The following is a 20,109-nucleotide window of genomic DNA, read 5'->3' as shown; positions in this document are numbered from 1 at the left end:
TTCTTTTGTGGTTCGGACTCCTTCTGACATTTCTTTGGAGGTGGAGGAACACCAAAGTAATTGCTTAAAGGAGCTTCTTCGGCATCTTTAAGAGTTTTAAACAAATGTCTATCCTCCTCCAGAAAATCTTATGTATGCAAACAGGCGTTGCAACTTCATATCTTGTGCACGTTGTTTGTTTGTTTTTGACAGCGAATGCACACCTGCGGACCACTTATGTGCAGCCCCGATTATATAGCTCGTCATATTGCAGCCACAGAAATTCTTTTGTCCATGAAACCATAAAGCTGCACTTTCTTTTTGCCTTATAGTCTGATTTGTCATAACTTTTCCGTTTTGTGGTAAGCTTTTCTTTGGCTGTCACTTCTTCACCCTGACCTCTCTTATTTGGCTCAGCAGAACTAAAATATAACGGTCAGCGATTCTCTGCGCGATCAACCTCTCATATGTTTAAGCTTGCTGCGGGAGATTTCACTTGTCATGTTTGCATAGTAAGCTAACGATTGATAAGACGATGTCAGAGGAATTGGTGCGCAAATTATCATCACTCACCAATCAGTACTGTCGCTCTCTATACACAGTTCGCACGATTGCAAAGTGAAAGCAAAAAACAAGCACAAATTCAAACACGATTTGAATATGTCACATATTGACAGTGGCTCACCGATGGCAATGACATAATTACCCAGCTACATTTCCGAAAGAATGCAAAAGCATTGACATATATTTTCCTTCCTACAATAGCCCGACGGGCAGGGCAGAGATAGATTTTGGTAGTACGACTGGAAAAATCGCTAGCCCCGGGACGTCGGGCTAGCGATTTTGCAAGCCCTGTGTTACAGGCATGGCCCTTTAAGGATGAAGCCTGATGGGAAATGTATTCGGGATGTGTGTAGCGGGACTGCCTGGTGTGTGTGTGAAGAGAGAGAGCGGAGCAGGGGAAAAGTAACGGTTAGCTACAGAAGAGACGAAAAGAAAATAAATAAAAGGAATATAATAACTCCCTCGACAGCCAGAGTTGTGTCGGCGATGCTCGCTGTGAGTAAACTGTTTCAGCCCACTGTACGCGGTGTTCGTGCCTTAGAGAAGAAATAAAGTTCGGTGAAGCAGTTTCCTACGCCTCCTTCGATCTTTTTGCTAGCGGAGTTGACCTGTATAGTAAGCTGTTGCCGGCTACGAGTCAGTTACGGAACCTTCAAGTAACTGCCAGAGGTTTCCTTACTACGGTTCGGGGCCGCGGATCTGGCGCGGTAACACCTGTATCTGATTGAGGAATCACTCATCTTTGGAAAAGAGAGTTTATTACAGAGAAATGGCTCTTTCCAAAATAAAAGCTATACTATACGCTTCTTCTGGGCTATATTCTCAGCAGCATATTGTAGCGGGTCAGGGCTGTTCGGGGTTCTGTTTGTACAGTTATGTTTTGTTTATGTTGCCATAGTGACGGGTGACGCCCTCCCGCTGCGATGGTGTGTCCTTCCGGGGTCAGAGGGCGCCTTGTGTGTTGTTGTTGTTGTTGCTATGCGGTTGCCGCGCTGAGCAGTTAGCTAGCGGCAATGTTCTTCTGCAGATGTCAATAAACGGCTGTGCTCCCTGGCTAGCTCACGGGAAGCAAGACCAAACGACACCTCCGTCTCCTCCTTGTCTGAGCTCGCCACATTGGTGTCAGAAGTGGGATGATGGTGGCACCCCATGTTCTGACCCGAGTGACTTTTCCCCCGCCGGTCGTGACCGGCCGGTGCGCCAAAAGAAGGCACCTGGACATTTGTAAAGTGAAAGCAAAAAACAAGCGCAAATTCAAACGCGATTTGAATATGTCACATATTGACAGTGGCTCACCGATGGCAATGACATAATTACCCAGCTACATTTCCGAAAGAATGCAAAAGCATTGACATATTTTTTCCTTCCTACAATAGCCCGACGGGCAGGGCAGAGATAGATTTTGGTAGTACGACTGGAAAAATCGCTAGCCCCGGGACGTCGGGCTAGCGATTTTGCAAGCCCTGTGTTACAGGCATGGCCCTTTAAGGATGAAGCCTGATGGGAAATGTATTCGGGATGTGTGTAGCAGGACTGCCTGGTGTGTGTGTGAAGAGAGAGAGCGGAGCAGGGGAAAAGTAACAGTTAGCTACAGAAGAGACGAAAAGAAAATAAATAAAAGGAATATAATAACTCCCTCGACAGCCAGAGTTGTGTCGGCGATGCTCGCTGTGAGTAAACTGTTTCAGCCCACTGTACGCGGTGTTCGTGCCTTAGAGAAGAAATAAAGTTCGGTGAAGCAGTTTCCTACGCCTCCTTCGATCTTTTTGCTAGCGGAGTTGACCTGTATAGTAAGCTGTTGCCGGCTACGAGTCAGTTACGGAACATTCAAGTAACTGCCAGAGGTTTCCTTACTACGGTTCGGGGCCGCGGATCTGGCGCGGTAACACCTGTATCTGATTGAGGAATCACTCATCTTTGGAAAAGAGAGTTTATTACAGAGAAATGGCTCTTTCCAAAATAAAAGCTATACTATACGCTTCTTCTGGGCTATATTCTCAGCAGCATATTGTAGCGGGTCAGGGCTGTTCGGGGTTCTGTTTGTACAGTTATGTTTTGTTTATGTTGCCATAGTGACGGGTGACGCCCTCCCGCTGCGATGGTGTGTCCTTCCGGGGTCAGAGGGCGCCTTGTGTGTTGTTGTTGTTGCTGTGCGGTTGCCGCGCTGAGCAGTTAGCTAGCGGCAGTGTTCTTCTGCAGATGTCAATAAACGGCTGTGCTCCCTGGCTAGCTCACGGGAAGCAAGACCAAACGACACCTCCGTCTCCTCCTTGTCTGAGCTCGCCACAATATTAAACATATCAGGTCCCCATAAGGAGAATCATGTGCTAACGGCTGTCTAAATGACTCGGGTAAAGTTTGTAGCATGCATGCTTGTTGTTTTTGTCTGCTTCCACTTGTCTTTGCACTAGGATGATGTCGGAGTAAATGTGCAGTCATATTCGTTGTGTTCCCACTAGTGCTGTCAGCGTTAATCTCGTTGAGATGACGTTAACGCCACAACACGGCAAATCTCCGTTAACGAGCTACCCCTGCGTGGGGCTGGACGGCCAACACGTTAACGAGCTAACTGCCACTAGTTCCCACCCATGTAATTGAGCATTGCGTGGCACATCCAACATAGTGTTTTACTTTACTCCATGACGCGCTTAACTTCAGGGTCATACGTCACATGAAAACCAAAATAATTCCAAACGCCAGATCTGAATGAGTGTGGGGGAGGTTCAATTTGCCATGTTGCAAGGAGAGCTTAACTTCTGTCTCGCTAGCTTGCCCTGCGCTCTTCCTTCTGACAATGCTGTCTGTGTTGAAGGCTCAGTGGATCTGCGCTCTACAGTGCAGCCTAGGCGGAGTAGTCGAACGCAGATTCACTGAGCGCTCAACACAGACAGCATCGTCAGAAGGAAAGTTGATAAAATAAATTCCAAATTTTGTATTGTTCATACATATGCATACCGAACCGAAAGCACTGTATCGAACGGTTCAATACCGATACGAGTATCGTTGCACCCCTAGTAAAGATCCTTTAAGTATAAAAAATACATCATTTTGAGCAGTGGCAGGTGTAGTTTTACAGTTTTTCTGCATCAGTGTGCAAATGTTTTAAAGTCTAACAGCTGTTTAACAAGAGGTGAGTCTTTAGCTGCATTTCAAACACAGTTCAAAACCATCATATTTGACAGCAAACCATATGCAGCGCTTTATAATTAGCTAGATGTGAAACAATAGATTTTAGTGTTGGAGAGTCGGTGTCATGATAATGAAATATTTAAAAGGGGCCTGTTTTTTATCCTCAGGCAGATGCAAGCCCTGAACAGGATGGAGCACGCATTGACCGCAGCCACGGAGCAGCTCGAACACATGCGGAATATCTACGAGAAGTTAAAGGCAAAGGTGATCTGTGAAATGTTGCTTTCACATGAAGACATGGTGAAGCAGTTAAAGTGTCCAGTGTGATTGCTGTGGTTCCTTTGTACATGTAACACCTGTAATTGCGACTTAAAAGCTTCACAGTACTGTATAGATTCTCTTCATCTTCTCACTGGAGTTAACAACAGATTTGGAACATTTTCCAGGCTTTGACACAGGTGTTGTATTGTCACATAAATTGTTGATTTATATTAGACCAAGCTTCCTGTCATTTTTCTGATGTGCGCATTTTTTAACGAGAAAGTGGAAGGAAGAAGAACAAGCGGCTGATTGGAAATGCATCAGCACATCTCAAAAGGGCATAATGGCATGAAAGGAAATCAATATGACACATCTGGGAATTTGCACATTGAGGAAACAAGGAAACAACGCTTCTGAACATTATGATTCACTCAGTTTGCTAATCAAGAATAGCTCACACGAACAGCCGCACGTAATGAAACTGAACTGTTTGGAGGAGTCTGTGGTTTTACCACAGAAATTCATCACATTTAAATCGAACGCGATGTGATTGATGGGTTTAATATTTTCATACTGTTGTGCTCAAACTTTACCCAGCAAGAGGGCTAATAATGAATATTTATTGCTTTATGTATGCAGATGAAACTTAATTATGGTATTGCATTATCTTTTTTGAAGTACTTGAACTTACTGATGTAGTCTTCTTCTCCCTCCAAACTTTTATAAAATATGCGGCTGCGGAGATCAAACTGCTAAAAACGAGACGCTGTTATAAGATCAAATAATCTAACACTGTTGTGTTTGTTTTTTAGTAAGCCTTTTTGTGGGACTGAATATTCACTGCCCGGATTAGATATTGGGTGTAGGAAGATTAGGACTCAATCCTCATGGTGTTTTTTTTTTCTTTACACTGTGGTCTGAAGAACATTGCATTTGAACCCAATTCAAAGGATACTTGCCAATTTATACTGAAAGAAAACTCTCATTTTCTGAATTTTCAGTTAGATGCTGTCCCCAAAACAGAAGCCAGCTTTCAGCAAAGGATGGAACTTCAGAAAGAGGTTGATGCTCTCAAAGTCAGCTTTGAAAAGCAGGTGGGCATGTAAGGGCCAACCATCGATCCGTTTTCTTCTGCTCATTGAATTCAGGGTCGCAGTTTGAGCTGGAGTAGGGCGAGAGGCTGCGTATACCCTGGATACGTCTCCAGCCTATCAAAAGATATGCTTTAAATACCACATAGACTTTATTAATCTGACACTGGGGAAATTCACATTATAGCAAGAATAAGTGTGAGCAAGAAAAAGCAAATTGGAGATATCTTGATGCATTCTCAATGCGTTTTGTGGGAGAAAGGTTTCGTCACTCATCCAAGTGACTTCTTCAGTCTCAGCTGACTGCAGGTTTCCCCAAATCTTATAAACAGCACATTTGCATAATGACTGAAACCAGCCCACTGAAACGTTTCTCCCACAAAACGCTACGTCCAGATGAACAGAATCAACTTTTGGAGAATTGGAGATATATTAGAAAAAGGAAAAAGTAGAACAATAAATAATAAATAGTGTTTAAATACAGAAAAAACAGACAAAAAAACTACACGAGTAATTTCTGCTATTCACAAATGGTTGCTACAGTATGAACAATCAAAGAAATGTTCATATTTACTCTGGGAGTGATAATATTAATTATAATATGCTATAATATTAGTTAGTTTTAATAAACATCTCAGGCTTTTTCCACTTTCTGGGTCTTGCACTTTTACTATTAAAGTTCTCACGAAGTCGTTTTTCATGTCTTTGTATCTTAATTTCAAGAAATGAGGGACAAAATGAGATTTCTGTTTACATATTTTGTTCATGACACACAATAAGAGAAAATTGATTCCAGTGATCGCCCCGGGGATCCATAATATCATTCGGTTTTTAATGTTTTTAAGGTGTTTTTAAACTGTGAACGGCTCCTAAATTGTTCCCAAACAGCTATTGGCGGCTGAAGAGGAAAGCGAGAGAAAGCAGCAGTATCGGGTCATTCAGGAGCTGCTCAGTGACTCAAACCGCCTCAGAGAGGAGGTCCATAACCTGAGATGTTTAACGCAAATCAAAGCAGAGGAGAGAGGCCAGAAGCACCGTGAACTGCTCAGGGTCGAGGTGAAGTTTAAACCCACAGACACGCACGCAGATTTATTTACATTTTATGTCATCATTAGTGCATTTTAGTGCATAATATAATCATTTATGCAGACACAGAGCAGTTCAACTAGACTTGTGTGAGAATCAGTGGGTTTGTATTTTAGATACTTTGGGATGTTAGCATGACAGTCGAGAAACCAGCGAGCAAGAGCGCATCTGTCTTCTACATTAATAATATTGGGGATATTGGGATTGAGGAAAAAACATTTTATAAATTATTACGGTTTTTTTTTTTTTTGTTTAATTAATAAAAGATTCATCGACTCTTTCTTAATTAGTACATAAGAAAATCCTGGATCAACAGCAACCAGCTCGAAAATAAATGAGAAATTCTTAAAAATAAAAATTGCAAAGAAAACAAAGACTGTTAGATCAGTCATTTGAATTTTTGTTTATCCTTCATTTACTTACAGTTTAAAAATGGAAGCTATTTTAAAGGCACAAGGGAAGTTTGATATCTGGAACAAACACACACACGTGCATACACACAGCAGATGATGATGCTGTTCCTTGTTAAATCTTCCAACAGCAACTGAACGAGCGCATCCAGCACGAGCTCAAAGAAAAAGACCTGATCATCATGGACCATAACAAGCTCAACACTATGCTACAGCGCAGGTGCACCTGTTTTGTTTTTTTTAACGATGTTATAGTGTTGTTAATTATGTTGTTAATTTCAGAAATAAACTGTATAACAACAGTTTATTAAAGAAATAAACTGTTGTTACTGTCTCTGTCTGGCTCTCTCTCTGAAATAAAAGCATTTTATTACATTTTTATTTCCCGATGCAAAATCCTTGATGTGTGTACCTCATTTTGCTCTATCCATCCATCTTTTCATCCGTAATTGGATGAAGTAGCATGAATTTAAATATCAGAACTTTTGCAGTGACTGCCTGAAGTCTAGAATTCATGGACATCACCAGATGTGGTTTCCTCCCTCGAGATACTATGCTAGGACTTTACTGCAGCCATCTTTAGTTGCTGCTTGTTTGTGGGCCTCTCTCTGTTTTATCTTCAGTAGCTGAAAAACAAGCTCTATTCGAGTTTTCTGTATGCTTTGAGTTCTTACCTATTTCTAGCTTTGTGTTTCTCCAAAAGGATCACAATGCTAGATAACATTACAACTCAGCAGAGGAAGACTCTGTTAATGTTCATGTCCTCTCACATATTCACGAGCCACAAGGGTTTTGGATAAATTTGACATTTTAAGTGCCATTTACTTCCATTTAACTAAAGCAAATATCCGTCTCCAAAAGCACAAAACTCACACCAAGTATGTAGATTTTGGTTTTCAGTGAAATATTCCTTTAATATAACCATTTTTCACGACTGATAATTGATTCCATGTTATATGTTTGGCTCCTCTGAGCTGCAAAATATCTGCAGCCACAATTAATTCAGACATCTGTGCATGTTGTCTTGGTAGAAAACCATTTCTTTCTAATTGGTCATACTTCAGTGTTCAGACACAGACTAATGCATAAAGCACCACCCAGTATAAAAGCAGATTTTTAAACAATGCATTCATTAAGGTCAAAGCAGCAGAGTTCAGTTTGAAGTGGTTGCACTTGACATGGAATCAGACAGTGTATCTCCTCTCTGTTCTCACATTTAGCCGTCGTTCGTCACAGCACACACGTCTTAGATGCATTTTAAACCCCGTGAGACTTTGGTTCTTTCATAATTTTGTGATCCACTGATCACTTGTAATGAATATGAGTCACTGATATTAAGATTACTCTGTTAGGAGTATAGCATCTGTTGATGACAAAATTTCTGTCCATAGTTTATTTAGCAAGTGCACATAGACCTAAAAGTCTAAGAAGTATAAATACAAAGCATTAGTGTAACGTGTAAAGAAGTTGTTCTGGATTGGGAGTTTGTGTTGTAGATAAATAATGTGTTCATTACTAATCTGTGTTTTGTTACCTCGTCAGAATATTACAGTACTCTAAGCTGTCCGATATGGTTATGGAAGAGAAGAAAAAGTATGTCAAGCTGAAACAGATGGCCTCACAGACAATCACAGAATTGACGGAGCAGATTAAGGTCCTGGAAAATGAATCGGAAATCCAGCGAACCATTGCCATCAACAAGGACAGGTGTGTTTAGGATATGTGGTCATAACCAAATACTATAATAGCAGTTAAAATGTCAAGCTGTGTGCAACGAGTTATGTTTTATTGAGTTTCTGTGTGTAATTATTATCTTTTTCCCTTTATATACGTCTATTTCAGAGGACTCTCAAAGGCTCGTATGAAGATCTCTAATACTTCGAAAACAAGGGACAAGCTACGCAATGACATTTCCAAGGTTCACAGACACACACACACCCTTTGCAGTATGGCAGTATCACAATTTAGACAGTTTAAACAAACATTAAATGAGCTGCGAGACATCCAAAGTTGTGTACAGACACAAATAAGACAGGGGTGAACTCATTGGTAGCATTTTATAGTAAAACGTGTGGGGGTTTTTTTGTTTATCACTGTTGTTAGAATGATCTTACCTGAAGTGCTTTATTACTGTGCCATATATTAATCTCATATTAATCAAACTGCCATATAATCATATAGTGTAGTGTTAAGTGGACACAGCCCTGAATAATAAAGGCATTAGAATAGGTGTCCTTCAGTCGTAGACTCTCACCCATGTTTGCCTGTAGAGCAGTAGATAGTAGTGGAAACTTGTAGTGGAAACTTACTGAAATGCTGTTGTTTAGACTAGAAAAGGTTCCTGGTAATAAAACTGTCAGGTGCCCGTCACCATTTTGAGATCCACGGCAACGTGTCTTGCAGGACGCATCTCCCTTCTAGAAGTATTGTGAAAGTGAAATAAAGTGTTAAATGGTCTAGGGAGCAGTGTTTTGTCTTCCATCGGCTGCCTCTGAGGAATCAAAAAAACTCGGTGAAGGGTTACGGACAGTACCTTGCTCAGGGGTAGGTCAGGGTAGCCGTTCAGCGGATTCGAACCCCAACCTTCCGATCATGGGGCGACCACTCTACCTACTGAGCTATCCCTGCCCACAAAAAACGTGAAAAGATTCCTGACTTTGATTACCCAAATGACATTTTAAGAAGGTTCCTCTCCTGGATGTTATACTTGTACCATCTTTGCTGTTGAAGAATTCTCCCACAGATTTAGATTCAGGATTCTTTCAGTGCTAGGCAAGGCAAGGCAAGTTTTTTTTGTATAGCACAATTCAACAACAAGGTGATTCAAAGTGCTTTACAGAGACATTAGAAACAAAAACAAATAAAAAGCATGATTTAAAATTGATTAAAACAAACAAACTAATTAACAAACAAACAAAACAGTATATAAAATCAAAACAGATAAAATCAGAAATAGATAAAATCAGTAGTTAAAATGTTAGTTTTGAAATTTAAGCTTAAAAGTGTGGATTTGGTGCTTTATTTAAATGCAGCTGAGAACAGGTGAGTCTTCAACCTGGATTTAAATAAACTGAGTGTTTCAGCTGATCTGAGGCTTTCTGGGAGTTTGTTCCAGATATATGGAGCATAAAAGCTGAATGTAGCTTCTCTGTGTTTGGTTCTGACTCTGGGAACTGATAAAAGACCGGATCCAGATGACCTGAGGGATCTGGAAGGTTCATACTGGGTCAGGAGGTCACTGATGTATTTTGGTCCTAAACCATTCAGAGCTTTATAGACCAGCATCAGAACTTTAAAGTCTATCCTCTGACGGACAGGCAGCCAGTGTAAGGACCTCAGAGCTGGACTGATGTGGTCCAGTTTTTTGGTCTTAGTGAGGACTCGAGCAGCAGAGTTCTGAATGAGCTGTAGTTGTCTGACTGATTTTTTAGGTAGACCTGTAAAGATGCTGTTACAGTAATCAAGCCTACTAAAGATGAATGCATGGACTAGTTTTTCCAGGTCCTGTTGAGACATCAGATCTTTTATCCTTGATATATTCTTGAGGTGATAGTAAGCTGACTTTGTTATTGTCTTAATGTGTTTTTCTAAGTTTAGGTCTGCATCCATCACTACACCCAGATTTCTCGCCTGGTTTGTGGTTTTTAGATGTATAGATTGAAGTTCTCTGGTGACCTGTAATCGTTTTTCTTTGGCGCCAAAGACTATTACTTCAGTTTTGTTTTTGTTTAGCTGGAGAAAATTGTGGCACAACCAGTCATTGATTTCCTAAATGCATTTACCAAGAGTCTGTACAGGGCCTCGGTCTCTTGGTGACATTGTGATATATATTTGTGTGTCATCTGCATAGCTGTGGTAGTTTATTTTGTTGTTGTTTATAATCTGTGCCAGTGGGAGCATGTAGATGTTAAACAGAGGGGGTCCCAAGATGGAACCTTGGGGAACTCCACATGTGATACTTGTCTGCTCGGATGTGAAGTTACCTATTGATACAAAGTATTTCCTGTTTTCTAAGTATGTTTTGAACCAGTTTAGTACAGTTCCTGAAAGACCTGCCCAGTTCTCCAGTTGTTTGAGTAATATGTTGTGGTGGTCAACTGTGTCAAATGCTGCACTGAGATCCAGTAAAACTAGGACTGACATTTTTCCACTGTCTGTATTCAGACATATGTCATTAAACACTTTGGTCAGAGCGGTTTCAGTGCTGTGGTTCTGTCTAAAACCTGACTGGAAGGCATCATAGCAGTTATTCTGTTTTAAGAAGTAATTGAACTGTTGAGAAACTGCTTTTTCAATGATCTTACTTAAAAGTGGGAGATTTGAGATCGGCCTGTAGTTGTTCATTTGTGTCTTGTCAAGATTGTCCTTTTTCAGTATAGGTTTGATTACAGCAGTTTTTAGTGGTTCCGGAAACACACCTGACATTAAAGAAAAGTTGACGATCTGTAACAGGTCTGACTCTAAAGTCTTTGAGACCTTTTTGAAAAAACTTGTTGGCAGGACATCTAAACAGCAAGAGGAGGAGTTCAGTTGACCTAAGATGTCTTCAGGTCTTTGCTGTTAATAGGGTGAAACTGTTTGATGGTGTTTAAACAGTTTTTCGGTGAACACAGTACATATTCTGGATCTGCTGTTGATGTACCAATTGCTTGTCTAATCTTTTGGATTTTTTCTGTGAAGAATTTGGCAAAGTCATTGCAGGCCATGGTCGAATGAAGTTCAGCTGCTACTGGCACAGGAGGGTTTGTTAGCCTGTCAACTGTAGAAAATAAGACCCGAGCATTATGGCTGTTTTTAGTGATGATGTCAGAGAAGTAGGACCTTCTTGCACTCCTCAGTTGTAAATTATAATTGTGAAGTTTCTCTTTATAGATGTCATAATGAACCTGGAGATTTGTTTTTCTCCATCTGCGCTCAGCTTTCCTACACTCTCTTTGCTCAGGCCCTTGGAGATCAGTAGGTCAAGAGTGTGTCCTCTATTATGTGTGGCCTCTGTTACATGCTGAGTCAGCCCAAAGTTGCCCAGAGTGTTACTCAGGTCTTTAGTCCCTTTGTCCTGAGGGTTGTCGACATGGATGTTAAAATCCCCAACAATAATTACACAGTGGAAATCAACACAGATCACAGACAGCAGTTCACTGAGGTCATTAAAAAAGTCTGTGCAGTATTTGGGAGGCCTGTAAACATTAAGAAACACAACTTTGGATGGGGCCTTCAGCTGTAAAGCCACATATTCAAAAGACTGAAAACTTCCAGGAGATAGCTGCTTACATTGAAATGATTCATTAAATAAGACAGCAACCCCTCCTCCTCTCCTGCTCACCCTGGCCTCACTGATAAAACTGTAGTTAGGAGGGGTCGTCTCGATGAGAACAGCTCCACTGTTACTTTGGTCCAACCAAGTTTCAGTTAAAAACATAAAATCACGTCTGTGTTTTGTGATACCTCGGGCCCAAAAAACCTTCATCGCAGAGCTGGTTTTGAGTTTGATGAGTGATGACCAGTGGATAACAGTGATGTGCTTTTAAAAATGACCTGGGGTTTTTTAGCTTTTCGGTTAGTCTTACTTCTGGTCTTTGTTCTGGTCTTCCCTGTTTGTTTTTGTTAGATTTCGCTCCAATTGTGTGCACCACCTGTTATTTAGCTTCATTTTGCCAGCTTGTCCCGTCACTTCCAAAAGTCAAACATTCCAGCCGTTTTCTTGAGTTCCTGGTGTTTTCTCCTTTTTAAACTTCCTCTTCTTGCGAATGTTTCGAGGACACTGACTAAATGGTCTGTGCTTGACCATGGCCTGTTCTGCATTTCTCTCCATCACACTAAAGGACAACACAAGTATCTAAGGAAAGGGCAAACATGGAAGAAATACTTTAAAAGAATGAATACATAAAATGTACTGTATTAAATCTGATACGTCCAAAGTTCTGTCGCACTGAACCCCACTGACCATTAAAAAAAAAAAAATTAGAACAGACTTTTCTGAGGGTCATTAAGTGCTTTGTACCGATCTTGTTTCTGATGCTGTGAACATGCTTATTACTTTCTCTTTCTCTCTGACTTGTTGTAGGCTGCCGGGAAGCAGTGCCGGATAAATCAGGAGTGTGAGGACAACAAACTGGAACTAATGAAGCTCACACAAATGATCAGCCATCAGCAGGAGACTCTGCTGGAAATAAACAAGAATCACAAAACTGCCATACAGCGGCGCAACTTCCTGTATGTTCATAGCTTAAAGCTCAAGTAATGGCTACCCGAATGCTTACATATTGACCTAAAGCTCGTATATACTATATGCACTTCTCAAATCTACAGAGGAATCCAGCTCCTGGAACATGAAGAGATTTTGTGTAACTACTATGAGAAGGTGAACATCCAAGAGGCAGCTATCACTAAAAGAAACTCGATTCTGGAGGCCCTGGAGAAGGACATGAGAGACTTGGAGTTAGCGATTAATGAGGAGAAGAGGAAGATAGACCTGAAGAAGAAAGATGTACTCCTCAAGAGGAAACTGGAGGAGGAGATTACAATGCTCCAAATAGAGGTAGAAAAACATTAGATAAACCTACACACTCATCCTCACACAGACGGTTAACAGTCCGTCCACAAAGGAAGCAATTACACCAAACTTGTGGAAATGCATACTAATTACCTGAGAAGTTATAGAGTAGGAGGAAAAATGTGTCTACTTATTGCATGCTTAACAGGTTTTGAGAATGCAAGATTTCTATGAAGATGTAGAAATCCTTCATTAAACTCATTTTTCTTGTGTAAACAGTGCTGACAGTGTTCCGGCAACAGTCTCACAACACCCACTTCTCTTTTCTTACTGTCTTCTTTTATTCCTTATTAACAAGAAATGAAAACTGGAAATGCATCATACTGTACAGTTCAAGACATTTTTGCATTGCCTAATGTTAGAGCCACCCATAAGGCATATACTCTTGAATGAGCACTGCATCCTATAAAATGTCCCTGCGCTTTCCATAGTGGCATTTTGCTAATATAGCCACTAATTGGTGCCTGAGGTGCAATATGCTGCTGCCCACATTTCTCCAACAGTGCAACCATGACTATATCATGAAATGACTTTGCTTCGTGGACTCAAAATCCTCTCTGAATGTAGTTAAACCTGCTAGCTAGCATGAAAAAAAAAGAGATGCTGTGAAAGTACAGATTTTCCTGAGAATCTTCTGGCACATGTGGTGTCTGTAGGTGTGTTCGCGTTAGCATGCCTGGTCCATCTGCAAACCAGGGACTTTCTTCAACAGCACTTCCATGCGTTGTCCAGCTAGGTGTGTGTGTTCCCATTACTCCTTGTCATAAAAATAATATACGCGATTTATTTTTTATCCGTAGAGGTCTGAGGGAGTGTATGACTGCGGGTGTATGTGAGTTGAATGGTGTCAGATTTTACAGATTATTGCTCAACTTTTACTGTCTCTATCAAGCCAGGGGAACTCCAGCAAGAACAGCTAAGTGCAGTGATTTAGAATAAAACCCATAGAGCAGTGGAGACACTCAGAACATCACTAATGAGCAGGTCCTTGTTTTGAAACACGTTCAGCATTTTATCTCACAAAGAGACTTCTGAATTACTCTAGTAAACATGCTGTGTGGGAAGGCTTTCGCTTTACTTTAATGACAGGACTCAGTGCTCATTAAAGTGTAAACATTCGTAGTTTGACCATAATCAAGACTGATTATGCTTGAGAGGTGTCTGCTTGGACAAACTAGTGGAAGAAGGCATGCATCTATTCACAATTTAAAACAAAACATTTTGAAATAGCCACACAAGGGATGAAGATTGGGGGGAATTTTCTTCCCTATTGTCAGATGAGAGCCTCATTTTGCTGAGCAGATCTTAATGGAGTGAAATTTTAAGGATGGACACTTGCCAAATAAAGTTCAAGACACACACGGATACTCAGAAAGAAGATAAGTATCTAAAACAAAGGGGAAAAACCCAAACGATAACACTGTGCACACAGAGACGAAGAGAAATTTGAAACAGACACACAAACATGCACCGAGTTCCCCTTCCAGCAGCTACATCATGGGATTGGGTGTGTTACCTCTCTGGATCAGAGTGATTGGCTTACAGTTGCTGCTGGACCAGACGTATGTTATCCGAGTCTTATGCTCTTTTGGATGAACATAACGTTGGATAAGACTTCAGCGTGTGCTGCTCATTTGAAAAACACCCCTCTCCTTTTTGTCCATCTGTTTACTCCTTCTGTTGTTTATGTTTGCTACAGGGAGCCCTGATGATGCCATCTTTTTGCTTTCACTCATGTTTCATTAGTTTCTTTACTCTTTCCCACACTTTGTTTTCAACAAAATTCCTGAATTTTATTGTTTCCACCAGGATTTTTCTTTCACTTGTGTTCACAACTTCAGCCTTTTGTTATGTTCTTCTTCCTCACACAAACTAACTATATATTTGGATATTTTCATCGATGTTAGGTCTCTGACTCTGAGGATTGCAGGGCAGCTTGCCTGGTCTATTTGGGCTAGACTGAAATAGCTCAGCAACAGTTGGACTTATTAAAACTTCATACATATTTTCATGAGGCCCAGAGCACAAATCCTGCTGACTTTACCTTGACCGGTACCATCAGGTTGGCAGTTCTGGTTGTTAGTACAGTTTAATTCTGAACATTGTGTCTAAAACATATCTGACTTTCACTTTTAGCACTTTTAGGACGGGGAAGTTGATCTGGATCTTTTTGTTATTCCACTGCTGTTTCAACATGGTGTTTATCCTATAAATATTCTTGCTGACTGTAAAGCAGTTGCCTAATCAATTACATCATAATTTCCTACAAACTTGAATTCTGAATGTTCTTATTAAACTTGTTGAATTGCAGTTATGCGCTTGGGCTGTTGTCACTGGCATCCTGCTGTTAGAATGCCTGCCTATGAAGGGCTGTTCTGAAAAAAAAAATGATATGCACAGTTTGGAAGTTTTGCTGGAGATGCTATAATCGACCAATAGAGAGGAACGGCCCCTCTTCTGTGCAGACAGACCAACCCTGACCTGACTATCATTCACACTTAAAACCTGTGACCAGCACATTACAGAGCAGGCTTATTTTCACACATTTATTGAGTCAGAACCAAAACTCCAAAAGTTTGCTGCTGATGTTAATAGGTGGAACCAGCTTCCTCTCTCCCTGTCCAAAGATTTGCTAATGTTTGTACAAGAGCATGACGCCCTGCAGGTGAGCAGAAAACAAAAATCACACCCTGGGTGTATCTAACTGAGAAAACAGGACACTGTCTGCTCATAGGTTAGCATATGTCAATCACAAGGTAGCCACACTGTAATGCATACCCTTCTATCTCATGTATTTTACTTAAAATGGGTCCATCATTTTACAAAACAAACTTTATTGTATCAAATAAGATTTGAAAATAGCAAGTGAGACCAATAAAGTGTTTCCTGAGGTCATTGATATGGTTTAAAAACACACATGCTACTTGATGGCAGATGCAGACACTAATATCCATCTTTCATATACAGTCTATGTTTGATTCCCAAGTTATTGAACAAATACTGTTTCCTTTAGTCTCAGCTGTACTTTTGCTCTTTAGCAAATGTTAACATGTTAACATATTGAAGTAAGATGAGAAACATTGTAGCGTAACACCATTTTAGCAATGTTAATATGAGCATTTTAGCTGAAAGCCTTGCTGTAGCTGAGCACACATCCTCACAAAGCTGCTGCCGTGGCTATAGACTAGCTTTATCACGTTTGAATAGATGTGGTTCTCCTGAAACTTTTAGTATCAACAGTTATCTCCTTAATTAGTTTATCAGTCTATGTTTGTTCCTCTCTCTTGCCATTCAGCCACCCAGTTATTTAATACTTCTCCCTCTCATCTGTGTGTAAACAGCAAATCATTTTCTAAATTACAGTTTTCATTCGTACAGCCGTCTAGCTCCCCCGGGTACAAAAAAGTGAATCATGGGGGTCTCTACTTTTGCAGGAGGCTCGCCAGCTCAATTCATTCTCCCTGCAAATTCATTCTCTATGCGAATTCAATCTCCATGCAACTGCCTTGCTGTCGATTTATCATATATATTGTGTATTTGTATTCATCTGTGACCAGTTTATCTGTTCATTGCAGACAGACCCCCCCCTTTCCTTTGATGGGAAATTTTGACAAAGATAGATTGGGCCATCTGTGAAACTATTGAAGTTCAATATACTCTGAGGCTTCCATTTGCTCTGAGGAATTTTAATTGCAGCAAAATAAACAGAGGTTGGGGTCGGAATCTAAATTTGCTGCTTGTTTATGAGATGCGGGCGCGTCGACGTCTCAAACGCGTACAGGTGCACACGCATCAGTGCGCACACCGAGATCTGCGCAGCGTTTGTGAAATCTAAATGTCGATGAACAAACAGTCATCTAATGACTGGTTACACTTCTGTTATGCACGGTTGCATGAGCAATCCCACAGACATACAAAGACACAGTCAGTTGTGGATTTATAATAGGGTGGAGCTGGTGACAGATAGCACTGTCCCTATAGTGGTGAGTCATATTCTGTCCCTCTTAAATCTTCGTCCAATTTTTACCCTCTGTGCTTTCATCCATCCATCCATCCATTCGCTTCCGCTTATCCTTTTCAGGGGCGTGGGGGGCGCTGGAGCCCATCCCAGCTGTCATAGGGCGAGAGGCAGGGTACACCCTGGACAGGTCGCCAGTCTGTCGCAGGGCCAACACACAGGGACAGACAACCATTCACACTCACATTCATTCGCACATTCACACCTAGTGACAATTTGGATTATCCAATCAACCTATCCCCACAAGCTGCATGTCTTTGGACGGTGGGAGGAAGCCGGAGTACCTGTGCTTTCATGTCTAGCTTAATTCCCTTTGTCTCATCTTCCCTGATTATCTGGGTTCCTTGATGTCCCAGTGTCGTGGCCTTCGCTAAGTTAAGCCAGCTTCCTGTGACTTCCTGTTTCATTGTGATAACTGTTGTCTTCTGTGACTTGTGTTCATGTATGTAGTTTTTGTAGTTTTGCCTCTGTCTCCCATTCTTTGTGCCTCGTTCCCTCTTGCTGTGTGCCCTGTATGTTCCGTGTTTCCCATGTGATTTCTTAGTTAGAAAATTCCTACTGTCTGCCCAGGTTAAGTTCCTTTGTTTTTTTTATCCGCATGAGCCCATCAATAAAGTTGCATTTTGAGTTCAGCGCTGCTTCAGAGTCGTGTATATTTGGTTCTAATCTTGTCAGCCACACAGGAACACATGACACAGCCCCCATGAAATGCCACTCTTGAGAGTTGGGATGTAGGTTAAATGTATTTCCGGTACAGCGATACAATAATTCAGCAGTGACATATTTTTGTGGAACCATCACGAAGTTAATTCATGGATCAAACAACAGATTACCAGTCACAGTTTCTCCATCTGTTTTCCAGACACAATGAAAAACCCAAATTCTTTCAGTACAAATTAAATGCTTTTTGCTTCTTTTGTGTCGTTACAATGTTATCAGGTACACGCCACTTTATTTAATTGGTTTTGCTTGTGGTTAAACTGTGGGGTCATTAATTCTAAATAACCAGTGATTATTTTAAGTTATGTATGGTTTTGCTTCACCCTAGTTGCCTTTCTATAGCCTGAGGTTGTCTGCAGGCCTAACCCATACTTTATAACCATTGGTACATCTCACAGTGGAAAGCTGGGGCTTTTTCGTTGTCAGCCTTCAAGGCTGTGGAATGACTTGCCTGATAAATGCATGCTGGCAGAGTTTGAATCGTCTTGTAAATCTCCTGTCAAAATGTACATCTGGCTTTTATTTCTTCCTTCCTAGTTGCACTATGTGACCTGGTCAATGTGGTGGCTATATTTCTTCATTTTGATTTCATTGTTTAGACATTTCAAAAAAAAAAAAAAAGAGAGAGAGAGAGAGACAAGAAAAAATCTCCTCTATTTGACATTGTTTTTAGTTGTAACTTGTGCTTGGTCCTCATAAATATATAAATTCCTTTGAGCTGCTCTACTCCCATATTTTTCTAATTACCCTTACATCATCGTATTATATTAATATGATTTTAACTTGCTGACCTTTATGCTTTACTGGTCTGTTCCTTTGTCTCTTATCTAATTACAAGGCTTTTTGAAGACCAATTTGTGGACGTTGTATATAAATAAGGTCATTATTTGTTTTTTTTATGGTTACACTTTCAGGATTTCAGTGTAGCATCTATTATGAAGCTTTTTAAGCCATCATGTTAATTTCAACCTGAGCTGAAATTATGTAAATGATATGCTAATGGTAGGCTGCTCGGATGCTGTCATATCTACAATGTTTTACTGCAGTCATGAGCCAAGAAAGCAGCTATTATTTGCGACTGTCAGATGAAGAATACAGAGGCAGGCAAGCAGGCAGAACAGAGACAGATGAATACAAAGGGAGAGACGTACGTCAGTGTGTATACGGCTAGAAGGAAGAGGACGGCTATAAAAATGCTACAAGAGAGGGCACTACAGAGAAAAAAGAAGATTGATTGAAGAGTGGGGAGAGGAGAGGGAGGGTATCAAAGACACACTTTGTGCCATCCATCATGTACTGTTTAAGTGACTTAGGGTGGTTACATATGAGGGTGCAACACAGATTAATCAGTCAAGTCAGAATCGAGTACATATTTGTCGCAGTCGGAATTTGACAACTAAAGAAGTTCATTTAAAGCTCTGAGATTAAAAAAAACATTTCTTGAGTAAAAAACTTTTCTTTCATTCTTTCATTCAGGACATTTTTACAGATTAGCTTGGTTGTTTGCTGTGACTTGTGGTGTATGTGCTGATTTTTTTCAATATTATTGTTGTGATTCCTGGGTTTTGATAGTTAGTTCTTTTCTGTTTACTTTCTTTGTCATTTCTTGTTCTCAGTTATTCTTGACTATTACTTGAAATTTCAATGTTTACTTCAGCCATACATCTTTCCCTGTATCACCAAGTCAGTTCACCATAGTAAATCCAGGTAATGGAAACATATCCTGTGATATGAGCAATGCAAAGTCTCAGATGCAGTGGTGTAAAGCATGGACCTACTATATTAATAAAGTTTAGCCTATTTGAAAGCAGGAAGAAAAACTAGCAAAAATGCTCATTGTGTAAAATAACAGCTGTATCCATTTCACAGCTCCACAACGAGATAATTTGATGTTATTTTTATTATTGATTGTTTTTCCATTAGTCTGTCGTGGTAGCATCCTGCAGACCAGCATGGCTCTCAGTCTGCTGATGGACACTTTCTGTGCTTGCTTGGCCATGGGGTCTCCTGAAGCAGTAGACATCAGAGAGACTGTGGCTTTAGCACTTGTGGAAGCAAAAGCTCAGTTGTGAGAGGACTCCATGGGAGGCCGCAGAAGAGGACTCTCAGCAGGTCTCTATGAAGAAAAGCAGGGCTTTTCTGTTGAACTAGACAGGGAATATCTTTGGGCAGTGGAACGAGCACTTGAGGAACTGTTAAACCCAGCCAAAATCTCCTGTGTGTAGGAGACAGACCTTGAAAAATAAGGGAAAGCTTCATCAGTTGCACTGGCAGAGCTCGCTGGGGTAGTTAGAAAGC

At 40.7% G+C, this 20,109-nt stretch overlaps 1 protein-coding gene across 2 annotated transcripts in view; it reads left to right on the top strand.

Annotated features, from left to right (window-relative positions):
* Window positions 1-20,109, top strand: part of ccdc146 (coiled-coil domain containing 146) — a 63,719-nt gene that overhangs the window by 32,199 nt on the left and 11,411 nt on the right. For both annotated transcript variants that reach the window (XM_085436202.1, XM_085436201.1), the window contains exons 11-18: window positions 3,840-3,936; window positions 4,935-5,027; window positions 5,913-6,080; window positions 6,652-6,740; window positions 8,063-8,227; window positions 8,363-8,438; window positions 12,585-12,733; window positions 12,830-13,058. In XM_085436202.1, the coding sequence (XP_085292328.1) occupies window positions 3,840-3,936; window positions 4,935-5,027; window positions 5,913-6,080; window positions 6,652-6,740; window positions 8,063-8,227; window positions 8,363-8,438; window positions 12,585-12,733; window positions 12,830-13,058 (1,066 nt within the window). The remainder of the gene's footprint in view (window positions 1-3,839; window positions 3,937-4,934; window positions 5,028-5,912; window positions 6,081-6,651; window positions 6,741-8,062; window positions 8,228-8,362; window positions 8,439-12,584; window positions 12,734-12,829; window positions 13,059-20,109) is intronic.

This window comes from Copadichromis virginalis, linkage group LG17, assembly GCF_057382275.1.
Source record: "Copadichromis virginalis isolate Kocher_CV1m ecotype Utaka linkage group LG17, C_Virginalis_male_GT1.1, whole genome shotgun sequence".
Taxonomy (NCBI): Eukaryota; Metazoa; Chordata; class Actinopteri; order Cichliformes; family Cichlidae; genus Copadichromis; species Copadichromis virginalis.
Note: the sequence above shows the minus strand (reverse complement) of the source record. Positions and strands in the feature narration are given on the sequence as shown.